The sequence below is a fragment of the Lycium barbarum genome, chromosome 3 (assembly GCF_019175385.1).
Source record: "Lycium barbarum isolate Lr01 chromosome 3, ASM1917538v2, whole genome shotgun sequence".
NCBI lineage: Eukaryota > Viridiplantae > Streptophyta > Magnoliopsida > Solanales > Solanaceae > Lycium > Lycium barbarum.
Window position 1 is genome coordinate 110,586,027 of NC_083339.1, and position 18,009 is coordinate 110,604,035.

The 18,009-nt window shown below is 37.9% G+C and overlaps 1 protein-coding gene across 2 annotated transcripts; it reads left to right on the plus strand.

Moving 5' to 3' along the window:
• The first annotated feature begins 539 nt into the window (after positions 1–539).
• Positions 540–17,494, plus strand: LOC132631806 (uncharacterized). Of its 2 annotated transcripts, XM_060347504.1 has the most exons (8): positions 540–1,051; positions 1,148–1,179; positions 2,398–2,495; positions 2,579–2,661; positions 8,052–8,129; positions 8,213–8,311; positions 14,828–15,128; positions 16,857–17,494. In XM_060347504.1, exons 1-7 carry the CDS (start codon positions 938–940, stop codon positions 15,101–15,103), a joined length of 780 nt encoding a protein of 259 aa, XP_060203487.1. In that variant the 5' UTR covers positions 540–937; the 3' UTR covers positions 15,104–15,128; positions 16,857–17,494. The 2 variants fall into 2 exon arrangements, with proteins under 2 accessions (XP_060203487.1, XP_060203486.1); XM_060347503.1 differs by lacking the exon at positions 16,857–17,494 and having other exon boundaries at positions 542–1,051; positions 14,828–15,256.
• Positions 17,495–18,009: the final 515 nt, after the last annotated feature.

Sequence of the window (18,009 nt, forward strand, 5' to 3'; positions counted from 1 at the left end):
AAGAGCCCGTTTGGATTGGCTTACAAACCAGCTTATAAGTCATTTTTAATTTTTTTGGGGTGTTTGGCAAAACAGAAAAACGCTTAAAATAAGCCAAACAACAAGTTGGGGAACCCTGATTTTTTCTTTTCGGCTTAAAAGTTATTTTGGTTTAACCAACGATTTTATTCTTTTATGCCTTATACATCTTTCTAATTCCAATATTACCCTCGTTGCTAAAAACCCTAACCTATCATCTTTCTCTTTCAATAACTTATTTTCAAGTTAACATTTTTATCTAAATACGTAACTGTTTATTTATAAAATAACTTTCAGCACTTAAAAAGTCCGCACTTATGCTTAAAAATCACTTTTTTTTTTTTTCCGGTTAATCCAAACGGGCTCTAAATGAAGATTACGAATGAACAATTGGACAGTTTCGTTGACAAAGAAAGAAAAGTAAAAACGAAGAAGCTATTGGACAGTTTCCCCTTTAGTTTAGTTCAATTAAATTCTCAGCATTCGGTGGGTATGATTCCAACCTATCTTGTGCTCAACTAAAAAAAAGAAGTGTTACACAGATAGTGTTTTAGACTTATCATGTTATCTAATAGTCAACCGCATGTGGTAAAATTTGGAAACTTATTTAAGAGTCAACCGCATGTGGTAAAATTTGCTACCAGCATCCCTTAATATATGTAACTATTCATTATTGTAAAATCATTTGATAATGACATCCTTTTAAACTTGTACTCAACGGTTGCTGAATAGGGAAATTATCAAAAATGATGCTAAAATTGTTACTCCTCCTTTTTGTGCTCAACAATCCCCCAACTAAACACTAAATCGGATCACAAACTTGGCCAAGGCCAAGGACATGTGCAACTAATTTCCATCTAAAGCAATTCAGCAAAAGGCCAAGTCTTTTGGTTAATACTGAAATTAGAGTGTTGTATCGATGGCTACCGACGCAAATTCAGATCAAAATACCACAGCCAAAAGTGTGCTGGTACCGGAGATTGGGCCAGATGGCATTGCTAGAGAATCACCTGTCATTGCTTACACCGAGAAGGTCAGTCTCTAATTTATACACTTAATAATGTGTGCTTGCTTTCAATAAATTAATTACACTACACACATTGTTGATTGTTGCAACGTTTGTTTCCAGATAATTATGGAAGAGCAACTTCAATTAAGAAAGTAAGTTGACTTCTTACTTCTACTCTTATGGATCTTATCTACAACTTCAGTTATGCGTTTAAATGTTACTCCCTCCGTCTCAATTTATGTGAATGTGTTTTGACTGAGCACTGAGATTAAGGGAGACTTTTGAATCTTGTGGTCTGAAATAAGCTATAAATATTTGTGTGACTATAAATCATTTCAGTAAGGGTAAAATGAGAAGTTTAAAGTTAAATTGTTAATAAATATAGAAATGTGTTATTCTTCTGGACTGACTAAAAAGGAAAGTGTGTTACTGGGATGGAGGGAATACCCAGTTATCTTTGTCAGAATAAGTTAGTGGTGTTTCTTATTCATCACTCCCCATGAGTGAATACTAATCAATGTTAAAAGTTTATTAAGGATTGTTAGTTAACGAATCTGAAGTAACCAGTATCACTCGGTGGAAACTACTAATGTAGATTTGAAAGTGATTATGGTGATAAAATATGAAAAGGAAAACATATAAACAAAATTGAAAAATTATATTGGAACAGGCTAGTGTGTAAAGCTCATCTATGGCTAATAAACTTATGTACAAACATGATCCAAAATCTTCTTTCTCAAAGAGAATTTTAATTAAGGAGCATTAAGAAAAGAATGACACTAAAAATCAATTGCATATAGTTTCAACAAATTGGAAACCGTGAAATAGCATTTCCTTCATTATCCCAAATGAGAACATCATGATAGGATGGAGAGATCTGCAAATTATTGTTTCCATGCACAGGAAAGCTCTTGTATTCCGGGAAATCCCTGTCTCGAATGTTTTGCATGTTTTTAATCCATGATCTTAGTTCCTTCTATCAAGTGAATACGTTGTCAGCGGTATTTGATTTAGGGCAGAATGTCTGAATAGGGTAAAAACTTACCCACACCGGGTGTTTACAACAAATCAATGGATGTATGCCATGTGTATGATTATACACAATTATCACTTAACCATGGTTAATTAATGTATATATTTACTTCATTAAATCACTTAACTATGGTAAGTTGCACTAGTTTGGTGTAAACACCCGGTGCGGGTAAGTATTTACCAATAGAATAGGGACCTGAGATTCTGTGGAAGTCTTGGAAGCGTATATTTGCTTGTAATGATCATTTATCACCAGCATTGATGTTCTTTTCACATCAGATATGCTCCCTAAGTTTTCGATGCATAATGATTTTGCTCTTCCTGGTATATCCTGTCAGATATATTGATGAAAATTACTCCAAGATCCGTGATGTTGAGAAGGAACTGGCAAACCTGACAATGGAGATGAAACTTACAGCTGGGCCTAAGAAAGCAGGTCTGTGCCTTCTATGCTACTTATTTGTGGATAAGTATCTTATAATTATATAGCTGATTTATGAACTTGCCCGTATCCTTCAGCACTTGAACACATGAGAAAGAAAATAGAAATGTCAACAGAGAAAATCCGTATTGCTAAGCTGAAGGAAGAACAAGCACGAAAGGTTTGTCTCTTCCCTTTCTGTTCTTTTGGTTTTATAATTATTTATCTATTTAAATAATACTAATTGAATCTTTACTTCTCCTTTTTCATATTCGACACTCAAAAGCACTTTTTAGATATATTAACCAAACACAATCTGTTTCCCTAATACTAAAAGAAGCGCTTCTTAAATGATAGCCAAACACAAATTCTACTCTTCCAAAACTCCATTTGAGAAGAAGTCATTTCAAGATAAGCATGTATTCGATGCTTTGCCAAACAAGCCTGGAGTTGGATTGTATGAAAAGTGATTTTTGGTTTTGAAAAGTGTTACTAGTGCCGAGTTTTCGTGTTCCTTTTCGTGATAAGTCTGGGAAGAAGCAAAAGAATGCCTGGCATGTTTAAGTTACTTGCATTTTAGTCCTTTCCTTTTCAAGCTTGCATTTTAATCAAAAGTGCCTTTTGGTTTCTAAAAGCTTTATTAGTGCCGGATTCTTATCTGTTTCCCTAAAAGGTCGGGGAAGGAGCAAGATGGTGCTTTAACATGCTAATTATCTCCACTTTCCTCTTTTCTTCTATAACTGGCAAAACCTGAAACTTCTGGTTGTCTTGAGTGCTTCCTTCCACATTCTGCTAATGCTTAACGAAATGACAACTTCTAAAATAGGCTAAACCGCTGAAGCACTATACTAACTAAAGTTTCTCCTTATCAGAAAAAAAGAAGAAAAAAACTAAAGTTTCTAAACATATTGCCAGTAAGAGGCACAGAAGGCCTTTGACTAAGAACCAAATTGATTTCATCAAAGGTTTCATTTCTATTATAATGTAATGATTTCGCCAATAGCCATGCTCAGGCATGTTGTTGGGCTTTAAAACATAGTAAGTTGCTCTTTGATACTGACTATGTGCTTGATGGCTTGGGTGCTGAAGGAGAAGGACTGTTGAGGTAAATTAGAGTGGCTTCTATATATTGCCACAGATGTAAACAATGCAACAGAGGAAAGATATTTAGTTGTTCAACAATCTGTTTTAGAATGGTGAAAGCATGAAATGAGAAGGTGAACGAAACAACAATTCTCTAATGAGGGCTTTTAAATCTTTTGTTAAATTGTTAAAGGCACTTAGCTTTGGAAAGCTACTATTCCTCTCTTCCATTTCATATGACACAGTTATTACTGGGGATCAAACAGCTTTACATGTTTTTAGTTCAACTCTTACCAACTTTATGTAGTTTTTGGATGTGTACATTTTTGCTAAACAGAATGAATGTTCCAACTGAGACCAAACTACTGAATGGATTGACTCTCATACTTCAAACCCTACAATTGGAGTAATAGAAAAATTACAGGATTTCAGCAGGTTGTTGTCGAAACTTCTTTGTTTCTTTTTTGGTAGCCTTGCAAGATCTTTGTTTCTCCGAAAGAGGTCAGCATAACCTTACCGACAGTGGTTCCCTCCTTAAAGGCCAGATGCTTAATGAATCTATTTTTACGATGTAATCTCAAAGCTTTAAATTATGTAGTTGAGCTTTTGGATACCGTCAACGACTTAAGTTTTGGATAGAAGCTTCCTTCTGTAACCCTTTGCATCTTCTGGATGCATTTTTTGTAAGTGAAATTCTTACTATAGAATTTGTCTATAGCACATGCCAGATGCCCTCCACCATAAGTAGTATTGATGTATTATCTCTGCATGTACTTGATACCAACCTCATGGGATGAGCTCGTGGTTTGCAAAAGTGTACTCATAATGAAAGAGACAAATAGTGATATCATCCATCTGCTTTTCCTCTTGTTTATTGCACATCTCGGAGGAACCTCTCACCATCACTGTCAATTGCTGACCAATTTCTAACTCGTTGAAAGAATACTACAACAACATCTGTGCCTCAATGGAAAGCAAGTTGTGGTCGGCTATATGAATCCTCATCGACCACGGCGCTCCGTTTTGTCACGACCCAAATTACCAAGTCGTGATGGCACTAGTCCCACATTACTAGTAAGCCCACACAAACCATTAACAGCCCAAAATATAAGGAAATACTAAAAGCAGAATTAAATCATGCAAGTCAATTTCAAGTCTTAGCAATCTTAAATAGAAATACTTAGAAGTTACCAAACACAAGGACTTCTAAAGAGTAAACTGTCGTCTCAAATACAAAAGTGAAACTGTTCGAAAAGAAGAAAGACAAGAAATGAAGGATAGGAAAGAGTCTGGAGCCATCCAGAATCATGGTGTTCATCTCGATCTCTCAGCGAGGCTCTAGCGGGCAGCCTGATAGTCACGAGCTCTACTGGTACTGGGGATCGAATCTGCATACAAAAAGGTGCAGCAAGTGTAGCGTGAGTACAATAAACAACGGGTACTCAGCAGCATCGTCGACCGACCCTTTCCGAAACGGAGATGAGGTTTGGTTCACGATACCACAACCATACTAGTCTGCCATTAGTCCATAATACAAGATAATCATATTAACAGCTACACCCACATAACAAATAGATTTCAAGCTAAGATAAGATAAGTCAGATACCAATAATCACAACAACAGTATAAAGTGTGGATGGATGAGATGCAAATGCAATGCAATGCAAGGCCTGTTTCCACTTCTCCATATACATGCGTTCGAATGTCAACGAATCGTGACCCATGAGGGGCTCATGAGGCCTATATATCACCGCTCCGGTAAATCCTCGGATCACGGTCTCATCATATCATATCTCAATAACCTGTCACTTAGCCTGTCGGACCCATTGTCAACGAAACGCGCTAAAGCATTATCACTCGTCCGGGACAAGATCTCATCAGACTCACAATCATATCCTTAAATCGTATGCATGAATACATATAAAGTATGAATATGGCATACATCAAATCAGAACAAGCATATAAGCATGAAATCCATCATTATGTTCTCAATATCATAAAGTCTTCACCTTTTACTTCCATTTCATTTCAACGAGGATATATGAGTGATATGCATACAAACAGACAAGACATGCAATAGTAATAAGAGACATAAAGTACGGGCATCGGACCCAATCACAGATTGTCCAAAGCATGGCATTCAGACCAACTATACAATTGAAATTGCGCAAATACCCATAACATGATGACCAGTATCCGATACTGGTGCTCGTCACCTCACGAGTATCGGAACCCCCTTAATTATCCCATAACCCTCTTATTAGATTTATTTTAGCCAACTATACGTTAAAGAAACAGTGCAAGGTCTCAACTTGCCTAGAATGCCGATTATTGAATCACAATGCCCTCTTGCCAAGCTAAACAATCTCCGAACGATCAAAGTCTAGTCAAATGGGGATTATATGTTAGAATACGAGTCTATCAACACCCTTTTTTTTTCCTTCTAAAAAAAAATTAAGCCTTAAAATTAGGATTCAGACCCCAAGAGGGCAAAACAGTAAATTGAGCCTAGAATCATGATCCTCATGCTTTATATAACTCATATACCAAAAATCATCCATAAATAATTACGAATTCATGCTCAATTATCAAAATCCCTAATTCTCAACTTGGGTTCCAAAACCCCTTTCAATTTACCTCTTTAATTCAACATCCTAAGCATGGGCTTTGATTCTAATCATGGAAATAATCATAAAATCGAGGACTTACCGACAGATTCTTCCTTGAAATCTCTCCAATTCTCCTTCAAAAACGTTCTCAGCTCAAGGGTTTTAGAATGGAAAAAGCCTAAGGAAAGAAGACACTAAAACCACAATCTGTTCAGCGATTCGCGCACCTGCGCACTCAAGCTCGCACCAGCGAACACGCATCGGCGGACAATTCCTCGCCGAGGCGGAACCCTTACAAAATATCTCAGGCTCGCTGCTGTGGAATTCCCTTCGCAGCGGCGACCTTGCTTCCGCAGGAGAATCTTCGCAGAAGCGAACCAAGGCTAAATCACCAGAGTCTCGCTCCTACGGAACTCCCCTCGCTTGAGCGCGTCCGCAGGAGCGGGACCACTCAAGCGCCTGCGCGTACACCAGAACCAGCAAAATTTGGTTTTTGACTCTCACAACCCAAAATCCCGACTCTCCCAGAACCTCCCCGATACAAACAAAATATGTAGACACATGTAAAAATGCGCTACGAACTCACTCGCGCACTCGGAATTTTCAAAAGAGGTCTCGGTGGCCAAGTCAACCCCAAAGGGCAAAAACTCACTTTCCAACCAAATGACCAAAATGCCCTCAAGGCCCGTGAAAATTAAACCAACTACACAATTAGCCTATATTCGACGTTCCGGAGCTAATGGAACTGACGAAATTCCCGAAATGACACAAATACCCCCGATGATGCCTAAAGTCAACCTGACACTTAAAGATTATAAGAACTTAGCAACTTTCCAACTTAAGATATTTCCGCTATCTCGGGAGTTACGCCAACCACACCCACTACACAACAATCCAAAACAAGCAAAGGAGCGGGTTCACAAGGGAAAAATAGGCAAAAACGAGAAAACAACCAAAACGACCTAATGGGTCATTACACGTTTGGTCTCATCTTATGACTCATTGAAAGAACATAGTTAAAAAATATATCCAAATAAATGCCATGGTTATGACCAAAGATTCTATAGCTTTGTCCTATCTTCCACTTTGAGGGTGCCCGTGTACTTAGCACTCGCCAAAACTCCATCCATATCTCGTCATCCCCTGTCTCCTCAATAGAAAGCGCTTTGCAGAGCCTTCAGTAACCACCTAAACACCTACAGAATCCTGCCATCCATCGTAGATCACCCCTCGACTATGGTTTTTCCGATTATGTTGGAATAACTTTAGGATCAATTGCCACTTTTTGTTGGTTTTGCGTAAATTTTGTGTTCCCAATTCGTGCATATAGAAAGTTATGGTCCGTTTACAAGGAAAGTGAGGCAATGGCTATATTATGTTGTTTCGTTTTGTTCCTTCTCCAATCGTGGTTCCTTCCTTGAACTACATGTTGGGTTTGCCAAGGAAGAAACTAGACTGCAAATCTATACTGTGAGCAATAGATGATAGTAGCTTCTCGAAATAGCTAGTTACTCATTCCCAAGATGATCACGTATAGGATAACAACTGAATTCTCTTCTCAGGTCCATTTTATTACTTTATATCCTGTACTTTCCTGTCTTATCAGTTACCTAGAGAAGACCTTATCCTTCTCTCAGTTTCTTGCATTTTCTCTTACAGTGAGTCTAATGAAAATTTGTTTGTTTTCATATCTCTTGTAATGGTTCTGCTTCCATAGTAGCAACCTTTCTTCTGAATGTGTTTTTCACCAGGCAAAAAAGGAAAAAACATTAAAGCGAGACATGAAAGAAGAGCATTTTATTTGTCACTTAAAGAAAACTGTAACCAACTTTTAAATATGGTATGTGATTTGCTTCTTCTTAACTGATAATATCTCTAGGCATGGGAAGAAGCATCAAAAGCTGTTAAAGATGAGGAGGATTTCAAGCAAAAACTTTGTGAGGACTTGAATAATCTGGTACTTTGCTTTTGTATGTTTCCTTGGTTTTGTTTACGATGTTAGATTGTGTGAATCATTTCAAGTGTCATTACCTTTAATAGGTTCGTGAAAGTAGTAGCAGTCAGCTCGCTAGATTGGAGGAACTGAAAAGGAAGCTGGAAGCTTTAAATCCGAGCAGAGAATCCACGTCCCCTACCTTGGTAAGAATTACTTTTTTTTGGCATCTTTATGAGGAGTTCACTAGCTTTGTTTGTGTTCTGCTTGTTTTCTAGATGGCTACTAGATCTATTAGTAATGTAATATCACTTTTTTTACGCTGTTGCATTTTGTCTCCTTTTGGACGTGTGTGAGTTTAGGAGCTGATGATGTTCTTGACCTTCTACTATCCTCTTAGTAACTTAAGTCTTCGACTAACTCTAGAGTTCACAACAAGCAACAAGAAGTAGTATATGTGCAAAACCTGCCGATTCAATATATGACTGCCCACAAGAAAATGGTGCAAGAGGGACTTATTGGAACAATTGTAACTTGCTTCTGCGTTTAATCAATATGGTAATCTCAGATTTAACATGTAGAACTCGAGTAAATTTCAGGCTGGATCCAAATTCTTTTACTTGATTTTCTCGTTGCTTATGAATACTGCTGTATTTTTCAAGTGAATGTGGAGAATTATGGTTTGATTCTTATAGGTTTTTGTTAAACCTTCTGCTACTACTTTGTTGCTTAATGAACCTTGTCATCGGTGGTTACTCTGTGAAAGCAGTCTTATTTTTAAACCTGAAGAGAGCTATTTGGCAGCGCTGAAGATTGAACCAAGTCCAACTTATTTGGGCTTGAAGGACAGAGTTCCCAAGTGGCCAAATTGGATGTACTATAAAATTGGATGAGCTTGTGTTACAATGTTACAGATTATTAAATGGAGGTCCTAGTGTTGTTATGATGGTATGATGACAAGGAATCAGATAGCAAGGAACCAGATGTCCAGTAGTTAGTTAGGAGGTTTGAAAGTTAGTTAGAATTCAAAAGTTAGTTACAACTCCTATTGTTAGTTGTTAGTACAGGCTGTCCAATTGTGAGAAGTGGTTATTGACAGCTGTTGCTTTGTAGATTAGGAGTTAATTTCAGTCAATCATTCATGAATATACAAGATTAACTCTTTCTCTCTCTATATTTCTATTTTAGCTTTCTCTCGGATTATTCCCTGAACTGCTAGTTACAATTCTTCGACTAGAACCCTAGAATTGTCTATCCTTGTTGTTGATATCCCATTACTATTCCATAAACAACCGATATACAGTGAATATACATCAAATATACATCAATTGGTATCAGAGCCACTGATTCTCGGCTGCAAATAATGACCAGAAGTAACGAAATTGTGACAAGAAGCAAGAATCAAGACCAAGCTGGTGAAGAAATGGGTGATAAATAGACTCAGATCCAAGAACAGTTACAAAAATTAATGGAGGGAATGAACAATATGAATGAACGCAATGTAGCAGCTGATAAGGAGATGATGGAAATGAGAGCTGTTATCAATCACATGAATGGAAGGGGCAAGGAACAAGAAATGAGAAGAGCAGAGTGGTAACTTCTTTACTAGATTCTCTAGACTAGAATTTCCCAAATTTTCTGGTCAGGATCTGAGAACTTGGCTTTATAAGGTGGATCAGTTTTTTGCTATGGATGAGGTCCCCTTTGATCAAAGAGTAAAGGTAACTTCTATTCACTTAGAAGGGGAGGCTATTGCTTGGCATAGATCATTTATGAAATCTAGAGTAGATCCTACTTGGACTGAGTATGTATTGGCCTTAAATGAAAGGTTTGGAGAGGAGTTTGAAGACCATATGGAGTCCTTGAAGAACTTAACTCAAACTGGTAGTGTTAAAGAGTATCAGGCTGAATTTGATAGATTGTTAACTGTTGTTAATTTGTCAAATGAAAACACTCTAAGTTGCTTCTTAGGAGGCCTTAAACCTGAACTGAATAAAGCTGTTAAGATACAAGCTCCTAGAACTTTGATGCAAGCTTACAAAATTGCAAGGTTGCAAGAAGAGATGTTTGAAGCTCAGGCCAAAACATGGGGATTGAAAACTGTCACTAAACCTGCACTCCTACCTACCCCAAGTCACTACAGACCAAACACCTTCCAAAAATCACTAAATACTTTCAAAAGGCCCTTTGAACCAAATTCTTCAAAAACCAACAAAATTCCTGGAAGAAGGTTAACCCCTGCAGAGATGGATGAGAAAAGAGCTAAGGGACTTTGTTTTTTCTGTGATGAAAAATATGTCCCTGGGCATAAATGTAATACTAATAAGCAGATATTCCTAGTGGATATGGTGGAGGAGGAACATAATAAGGAAGGTGGGATAGAAGAATCACTAACTGAGTACGCAGAAGAAGTTGATGAGTTCATGACCATTTCACTTCAGGCCTTTACAGGTGTCATGGGATATCAAACTATAAGGGTAACTGGCTACCATGAGAAGAAACCTTTGCAGGTTTTAATAGACACCGGAAGTACCCACAATTTTATTGATCAAGAAGTAGCTTAGAAGCTAGGATGCAAGCCTAGTTCTATTGTGGAACAATCAGTAAGTGTAGCAGATGGAAGGAGGGTCCAAACAACTTCAGTTTGTAGAAATATGCAATGGTTGTTACAGGGTACAACATTCAGTTCAGATTTCTTATTGTTGCCCTTGGGTAATGTTGATATTGTCTTGGGAGTCCAGTGGTTAAACACCCTTGGTAGGATCCTCTTTGACTTTAGAAATAGAACCATAGAGTTTATGTACCAGGGTAAGAAGCATGCTCTAAGGGGGGCAAGTACTTCAGTCAAATCAGCCAAAGCTAAGTCACTCAACCTCATAGAGGGAGAAGACACTCAATTCTTTATGCTATCACTGATTTCTGGATTGGAGGATGATCTGCAGTGTCATAATATACAAGCTACTCAAGGTGAATCTCTAACACCTGCTATAGCTATCCTAATTAAGCAATATGCTAGCATCTTTGAACCCCGTACTACTCTTCCACCCCATAGAGGCTCATTTGATCATAGAATACCTCTTATGGAATCTGCTAATCCTGTCAGTAAGAGGCCTTATAGATACCCTGGCATTAAGAAGGATATCATTGAAAAACTTGTTCAAGAGATGCTGGATCAAGGTGTTATACAGCATAGTACAAGTCCTTATGCTTCACCTGTTGTGTTGGTCGGGAAAAAAGATGGTAGCTGGAGATTATGTGTAGATTACAGAGAGTTAAATCAGCTTACTATAAAAGATAAGTTTCCAATACCAATAATTGAAGATCTACTGGATGAATTAGGTGGTGCAGTTGTGTTCTCAAAAATTGATTTAAGAGCTGGTTATCACCAGTTAAGAATGCATGAGGATGACACTCATAAGACAGCTTTTAAAACTCATGAGGGGCATTATGAGTTCCTAGTCATGCCCTTTGGCCTGACCAATGCACCCTCATTATTTCAAAGCTTGATGAATTCAGTTTTTAGACCACTATTAAGGAAGACAGTCTTGGTCTTCTTTGATGATATCCTAATCTATAGCAAGAGCCTAAGTGACCATGTTGGGCATGTCAAGGTGGTTTTTGACTTGATGCAAAGGTATCAACTGTATGCCAAGATGTCCAAGTGTGCCTTCGGAGTGCCTAAGGTTGAATATCTGGGCCATTTCATTAGTAAAGAAGGTGTTTCCACAGATCCAAAGAAGATTGCTGCAGTTGGAAACTGGCCCATTCCTAGCAATATTAAGCAACTCAGAGGATTTATAGGTCTTGCTGGTTATTATAGGGGATTCATTCAAGGTTTTGGTTTTATATGCAGACCCTTACATGATCTCCTCAAGAAGGAAGGGTTCAAATGGTCTGAGGAAGCTACTTTAGCATTTGAAAAGCTGAAATTAGCACTGATTTCTGCACCTGTTCTAGCTATGCCAGACTACTCTAAACCTTTTGTGGTGGAAACTGATGCAAGTGGTAAAAGTATTGGTGCTGTGTTGATGCAACAAGGGCATCCAATTGCCTATATTAGTAAATCCTTGGCACCAAGGCATCAAGCCATGTCAGTCTATGATAGGGAGTTGTTGGCTCTCATATTTGCTGTCACCAAATGGTCCCATTACTTGCTAGGAAGACCATTTACTGTCAAAACTGATCAGAAGGCACTAAAGCACTTGTTAGAACAACATATTCACACTGATTTCCAGGTCGCTGGTATTTCTAAACTCATGGCATTTGATTTCTCCATTGAATATAAGAAGGGGGCAGAAAACAAAGCTGCTGATGCCTTGTCAAGAAGACCTGATTCTGAGTTATTGGCAATCTCACTACTAGTGCCTCATGATTCCCTATTTGAGAAAATTCAAGCAACTTGGACAGATGACTCAGTGTTGCAGGACTTAATTATCAAGCTACAAGCTCAACCTTTTAAGTCCTTCACCTGGTCCAATGAACAACTTAGGTGGAAGGGCAGACTTGTTGTGGGCAATGATTCACAGTTAAAGCAGACTATTATTGGGCTATGGCATAATTCTACACAAGGTGGGCACTCTGGAATGGATGCTACTATCAGAAGGGTTCAATCTCTTTTTTATTGGAAGTCTCTTGCTGCTGACATCAGAGATTTCATTCAGAGATGTGATGTGTGCCAAAGACACAAATATGATGTGGCTTCTTATACAGGTTTGCTGCAACCTCTACCTATACCTGATGGGGTGTGGACTGATATCTGCATGGATTTTATTGAAGGCTTACCTAAGTCTAAAGGCAAGGATGTCATTCTGGTTGTAGTTGACAGGTTGAGTAAGTATGGTCACTTTATATGCTTGCATCACCCATATACAGCTCAGTCTGTGGCACAATCCTTTCTTGATCATGTCTTTAAACTGCATGGGTTGCCTGCTACTATTACTCGTGATAGGGATCCCATATTCCTCAGTACTTTTTGGCAAGAATTGTTCATGTTGCAAGGTGTCTAACTGCATAGGTCTACTGCTTATCACCCTCAGACTGATGGTCAGACTGAGGTTTTGAATAGGACACTTGAAACTTACTTGAGGTGTTTTTGCTCTGATTGTCCTACTGATTGGTCCAAGTATTTACCTTTAGCTGAATGGTGGTATAATACCACATATCACACAGCTATAAGGTGCACTCCCTATGAGGTTTTGTATGGTCAAAAGCCTCCTATTCACCTTTCCTTATTTGGCTGGGGAGTCATCTTGTGAGATGGTGGACAGATCCTTGACTGCTAGGGAAGCTATTATACTTCTCTTGAAGTTTCATATTTCAAGAGCTCAACAGAGGATGAAAGATCTGGCTGACAAGCACAGGTCCGATAGATATTTTGAAGTTGGTGATTGGGTTTATTTGAAAATCCAGCCTTATAGGCAGGTTTCTGCTGCTGTCAGACCCTACAACAAGCTAGCTGCTAAGTATTTTGGGCCCTATATGGTTGAAGCTAAGGTGGGGGCTGTAGCCTACAAGTTGTTATTGCCTCATGAGGTGCTCATTCATCCTACAATTCATGTCTCACAACTGAAGAAATGCCATGAAATTCTCTCTACATTTACTCATCCTCCTGTGGTTCAACTTTCTAGTCCTTATTGTCCTAATCCTGAAGCTGTCCTTGATAGAAGACTTGTCAAAAGAGGTAATAAGGCTGTGGCTCAAGTTCTAGTGAAGTGGTCAGACTTAGATGCAGCTGATGCTACTTGGGAGTTTGTCTCTGAGTTACACCACAGATTTCCTTCTTTTCAGACTTGAGGACAAGTCTGTAGTTTTGTGGGGGGTATTGTTACAATGTTACAGATTATTAAATGGAGGTCCTAGTGTTGTTATGATGGTATGATGACAAGGAATCAGATAGCAAGGAACCAGATGTCCAGTAGTTAGTTAGAATTCAAAAGTTAGTTACAACTCCTATTGTTAGTGGTTAGTACAGGCTGTCCAATTGTGAGAAGTGGTTATTGACAGCTGTTGCTTTGTAGATTAGGAGTTAAGCATTCACATGAATCTATAAGTACTTGTAACTACAATTTCAGTCAATCATTCATGAATATACAAGATTAACTCTCTCTCTCTATATTTCTATTTTAGCTTTCTCTCGGATTATTCCCTGAACTGCTACTTACAATTCTTCGACTAGAACCCTAGAATTGTCTATCCTTGTTGTTGATATCCCATTACTATTCCATAAACAACCGATATACAGTGAATATACATCAGCTTGTGCCTAAAAAAAGTCTCCAGAATGCCCCAATTTGGCCAATGCTTTAAGCCATTTTATCAGAAAGCTCTAATATCCCCTTCTTTGCAGATGTGGGACTATGTTTGATACTTAAATTATGTGAAGTGTGAGTAACCTACACAATCCCTCCCTTGCGAGAGGGACGACAATGTTGAGGGGAGAATGAGCACAATGCAGGCCAGATAACATACTTCAAGTCTACGACGACGTAGCCAAAACTAGAAGCTGAAATGATCCCCAATGTTTGATTGGAACCTTTATCCTTCAAGATAACACTAGCAGCATGCCTTTAGCTTCTTTTTTGCTCCTTCCATAATCTTGTTTGAAGCTACAAGACTAAAAGTGGCACTGAGAATCTGAGATGATATGATGCTTGTTGCATTATCTGTTTAATAATGTTTCCTAACCAAAGCTGCATAAAATTGATGGCTCAAAATGTTCTTAGGATCTGAATCCCGTGGGACCTGCACCGAGCAGTATGACTCGTGATGTTTCTTCAGTTCAAGGTACACAAGAATCATCAAATGGATCATCTGAAACTACATTGAAAGAAGGAAATGCTGCAGCAGAAAATGGACAAAAACAACAACCTGAAGCAAGAGGGAAGAAGAAATTTAATGCCCAAGGAAGAGGCAAGGGAATTGGCATAATGCCTAAAGGTAGAGTTTCAGCACCACCTGGTTGGACGGGGGCTGGGTTTGATGTGGATGGGAGAAGTTGATCACAGTTAAGTTTTGATAAAAAAGGTACACTTGCTGACCTTAATTGGTATAATGTCTAGTCCAAGCTTTGAATTAAAGTATCTTTAATTCCTTCTGTTATGCACTGTTTGTAAAATGATGATACACATTGAAATCTGAAACATTCGTTAACATCTTATGACTAATGCTTTGAGTTATAACATTATCAAATCCCTTTTGTTATCTAACTTTTTTAGTTTCCTTGTCGACCTAGTTCAGCCATTTTGGAAGTCCAGCTTCCTTGATAAGGAAGAGAAAGAGAAGATTAGAATAGTAATTCGCGACAATCGGGTGGGAGTGGAAGAGGAGATTAATGATTTGAAGAATTTTGTAAGTTGTTCTCATTTGGGGATGACTTTGTTTGGTTAGTGTGGATGTGGACAGAACTCGACCTCCCATCTAGATTACTAGAGTAGCATCAATCATGAATCGGTGATAAATGTCCTTCGAATTGGGTTTGAAAGGGGTTAACCGCTGCATACAGCTCTTAGTCACTGATATTTCACGCTTTTGATGTATTCAATTATTGTTAGGCAGCTTACACCACAGAACACCATTTGAAGTGTACTTAGATAAAAGAAGAAGCAGATGTTATTATAATCTAATAATCATATAGCAAAGACATTGGTGCAGGTATGCAAACAAAAGTATTTTTTGAACTTTTTGACATGACAACCTGAGCGCATTATGGTAAAATGTCTGATAATTGCATACATCTAGCTCAAAACATATCTTGCACGGATATTTGTAGTACTAATAAGTCCTGTTATTAGGGCATTCTGCACCTGTATGGTATGAGAAAGCATAGAAGTTGTAATGTATTGTGGATTATTGTCATTTTATTTTAACAAGGGCGCTCTTCACTTTTATCTCCTCCTCGTTTTCTTTTTTATTAATTCGAATGATTACTACACGTTGTCCTCGATCTCATAGATGTAATGTATAATTGCATCTTCTGGCCAAGTAAAGTCATAAAACATTAGAGCTGAAAATGGAGCCAAGATGAGCTGAGCCCTAGAGGTACAAACTCAGTTCGGCTATTTGTTACACGAGCCAAGAGTGAATTCAAGCTCGGGTAGAATAAATTTCTATGAAGTTGATCGAGTTTGAGCACATGTATGAAGCCAGTTAATATCGAGCTCCATTTTTAATCCACTCTCTTGAATACAAATGATGCAACTACAACTAATTATTGTCCTATTAAATAATTTAGGTGGTGTTTGGATTGCAGAATAGTTTTGGTGTTGGGTTTTCCTTAGAACAAAAATATGTGCTTTGGTTTTCAGAAACATTGCTTTTTTCCAACAGTTATCTGATAAGATCACTAAATTCCTCAAAAAAATAAAATTGGAACTTTAAAATTAAAAGAGCAAAACCGACTCGAAGGCTTTTATTTGGAAATAAAACATACTTTTGAATAGTAGAAAAAGAATCAGTCGAGGAAAATTAAAGGGAAACTCCAGTAAAAGAGGGCCAAATTGGAATTTCCTATCGTCACAAGCAGTAGTACCGATTGATTTTCTTGAGAAAACACGCTTTGCTATTTTCATTTGTCTCAGGAAATCAATGTTTTGGTTTCCAGAAACTATCATAACCTGCTTTTGTTTTCAAAACCAAAATAGTTGATTCCAGAATTTAAGTGTTCTAGTTTTAGAGAAAAAAAAAAAAGGGTCCTTAAGGGTTGGGAATTGGAAACCTTTGTTAGAGAGTAAGTGACATTTTTTATACTTGCAGAGGAAAAAGATTGGAGGCCATGTCGTGACTAAATGGGCCTAGTCGAGCTTCCCTGATTGTACTAGCTTAAAAGCTACATTGTGATTTCGAGTTCGGTTTGTTGAAGGAATAAGGAATAAACTGGTTGAGTGGAGCTTTGTTTCATGAACATATCAACTCATCTACTTCTCAGTGGTACAGAACGCCTACCTTGTTAAATATGGTTCCCGAGATCAATAAGATAACCTTTTAGATGTGACTCTTGTTCGTAGCTCATTATCTACAGATACATTTATACTTGGAAATATCATGTGACCGTACATCAAACTAACTGCAAGAACTGCTGTATTTGTGCCAACAGAGGCTGTAATATATGGTGTCAAATAGGAGTGCTGGTAAAGACTGTATAATATGCTGTTAGTAGATGATAAGTAGTCATGCTTTTGCTCAAGGCACAACAAATCTCTTCTCCTTGTTTTTTGTTGATTTTGAAGTATCAATTCTTTTTTCTTTTTAGGTAAAAGAGGTACTATAATATTACACTATACTGTTGTTCTTGTTTAAGAATTTCATTGCATGACTAGGCTCTGTTGCTACCCTCTCCTGCTGTTGTCCATTTGCCATTTATTATAGTGGTCAAGTGTAAGTACATTGCATTATTTTGGTTTCTTTTCTGCAGCTTGCAAGGCAAAATGTCGTCAATTTAGTTACTATTTGTCTACACTAGTTATTGAATTCCTAGTTTGGTATTCCATCCAAAATGCAGGCATTGTGGAAACCATTTTGTAAGCAAGCTTTATCTTTTGAGTCAGTAACCTGACTGTAGGTGAACCCTAGTAAAGAGTTGCATCTCCAAGATAATTGCTAAATAAGAATCTTGGCTATCAGTAGGCTATTTTTGGAAGCTCATAACATGAGTAAACTGATTACTTTTTCTGATTAACTGATAGTCAAGCCCACTGTTTCTGATGCCCAAGTGGTTTGCCTTAGTTATGACTCATAGGTAGAGTGGGGACTGCAATGCAAATGCTTAATGACGTTTCAGGCAGTTTTTGCAGTCTAGTAATTTAGTGATCCCAGTCAGATGTCAGTCAGATGTGACACTAAAGTTTGCCTTAGTTGGGTTGGTTTGTGCATTTACATGATGACATAAGTACCTAAACTACTTGTACAC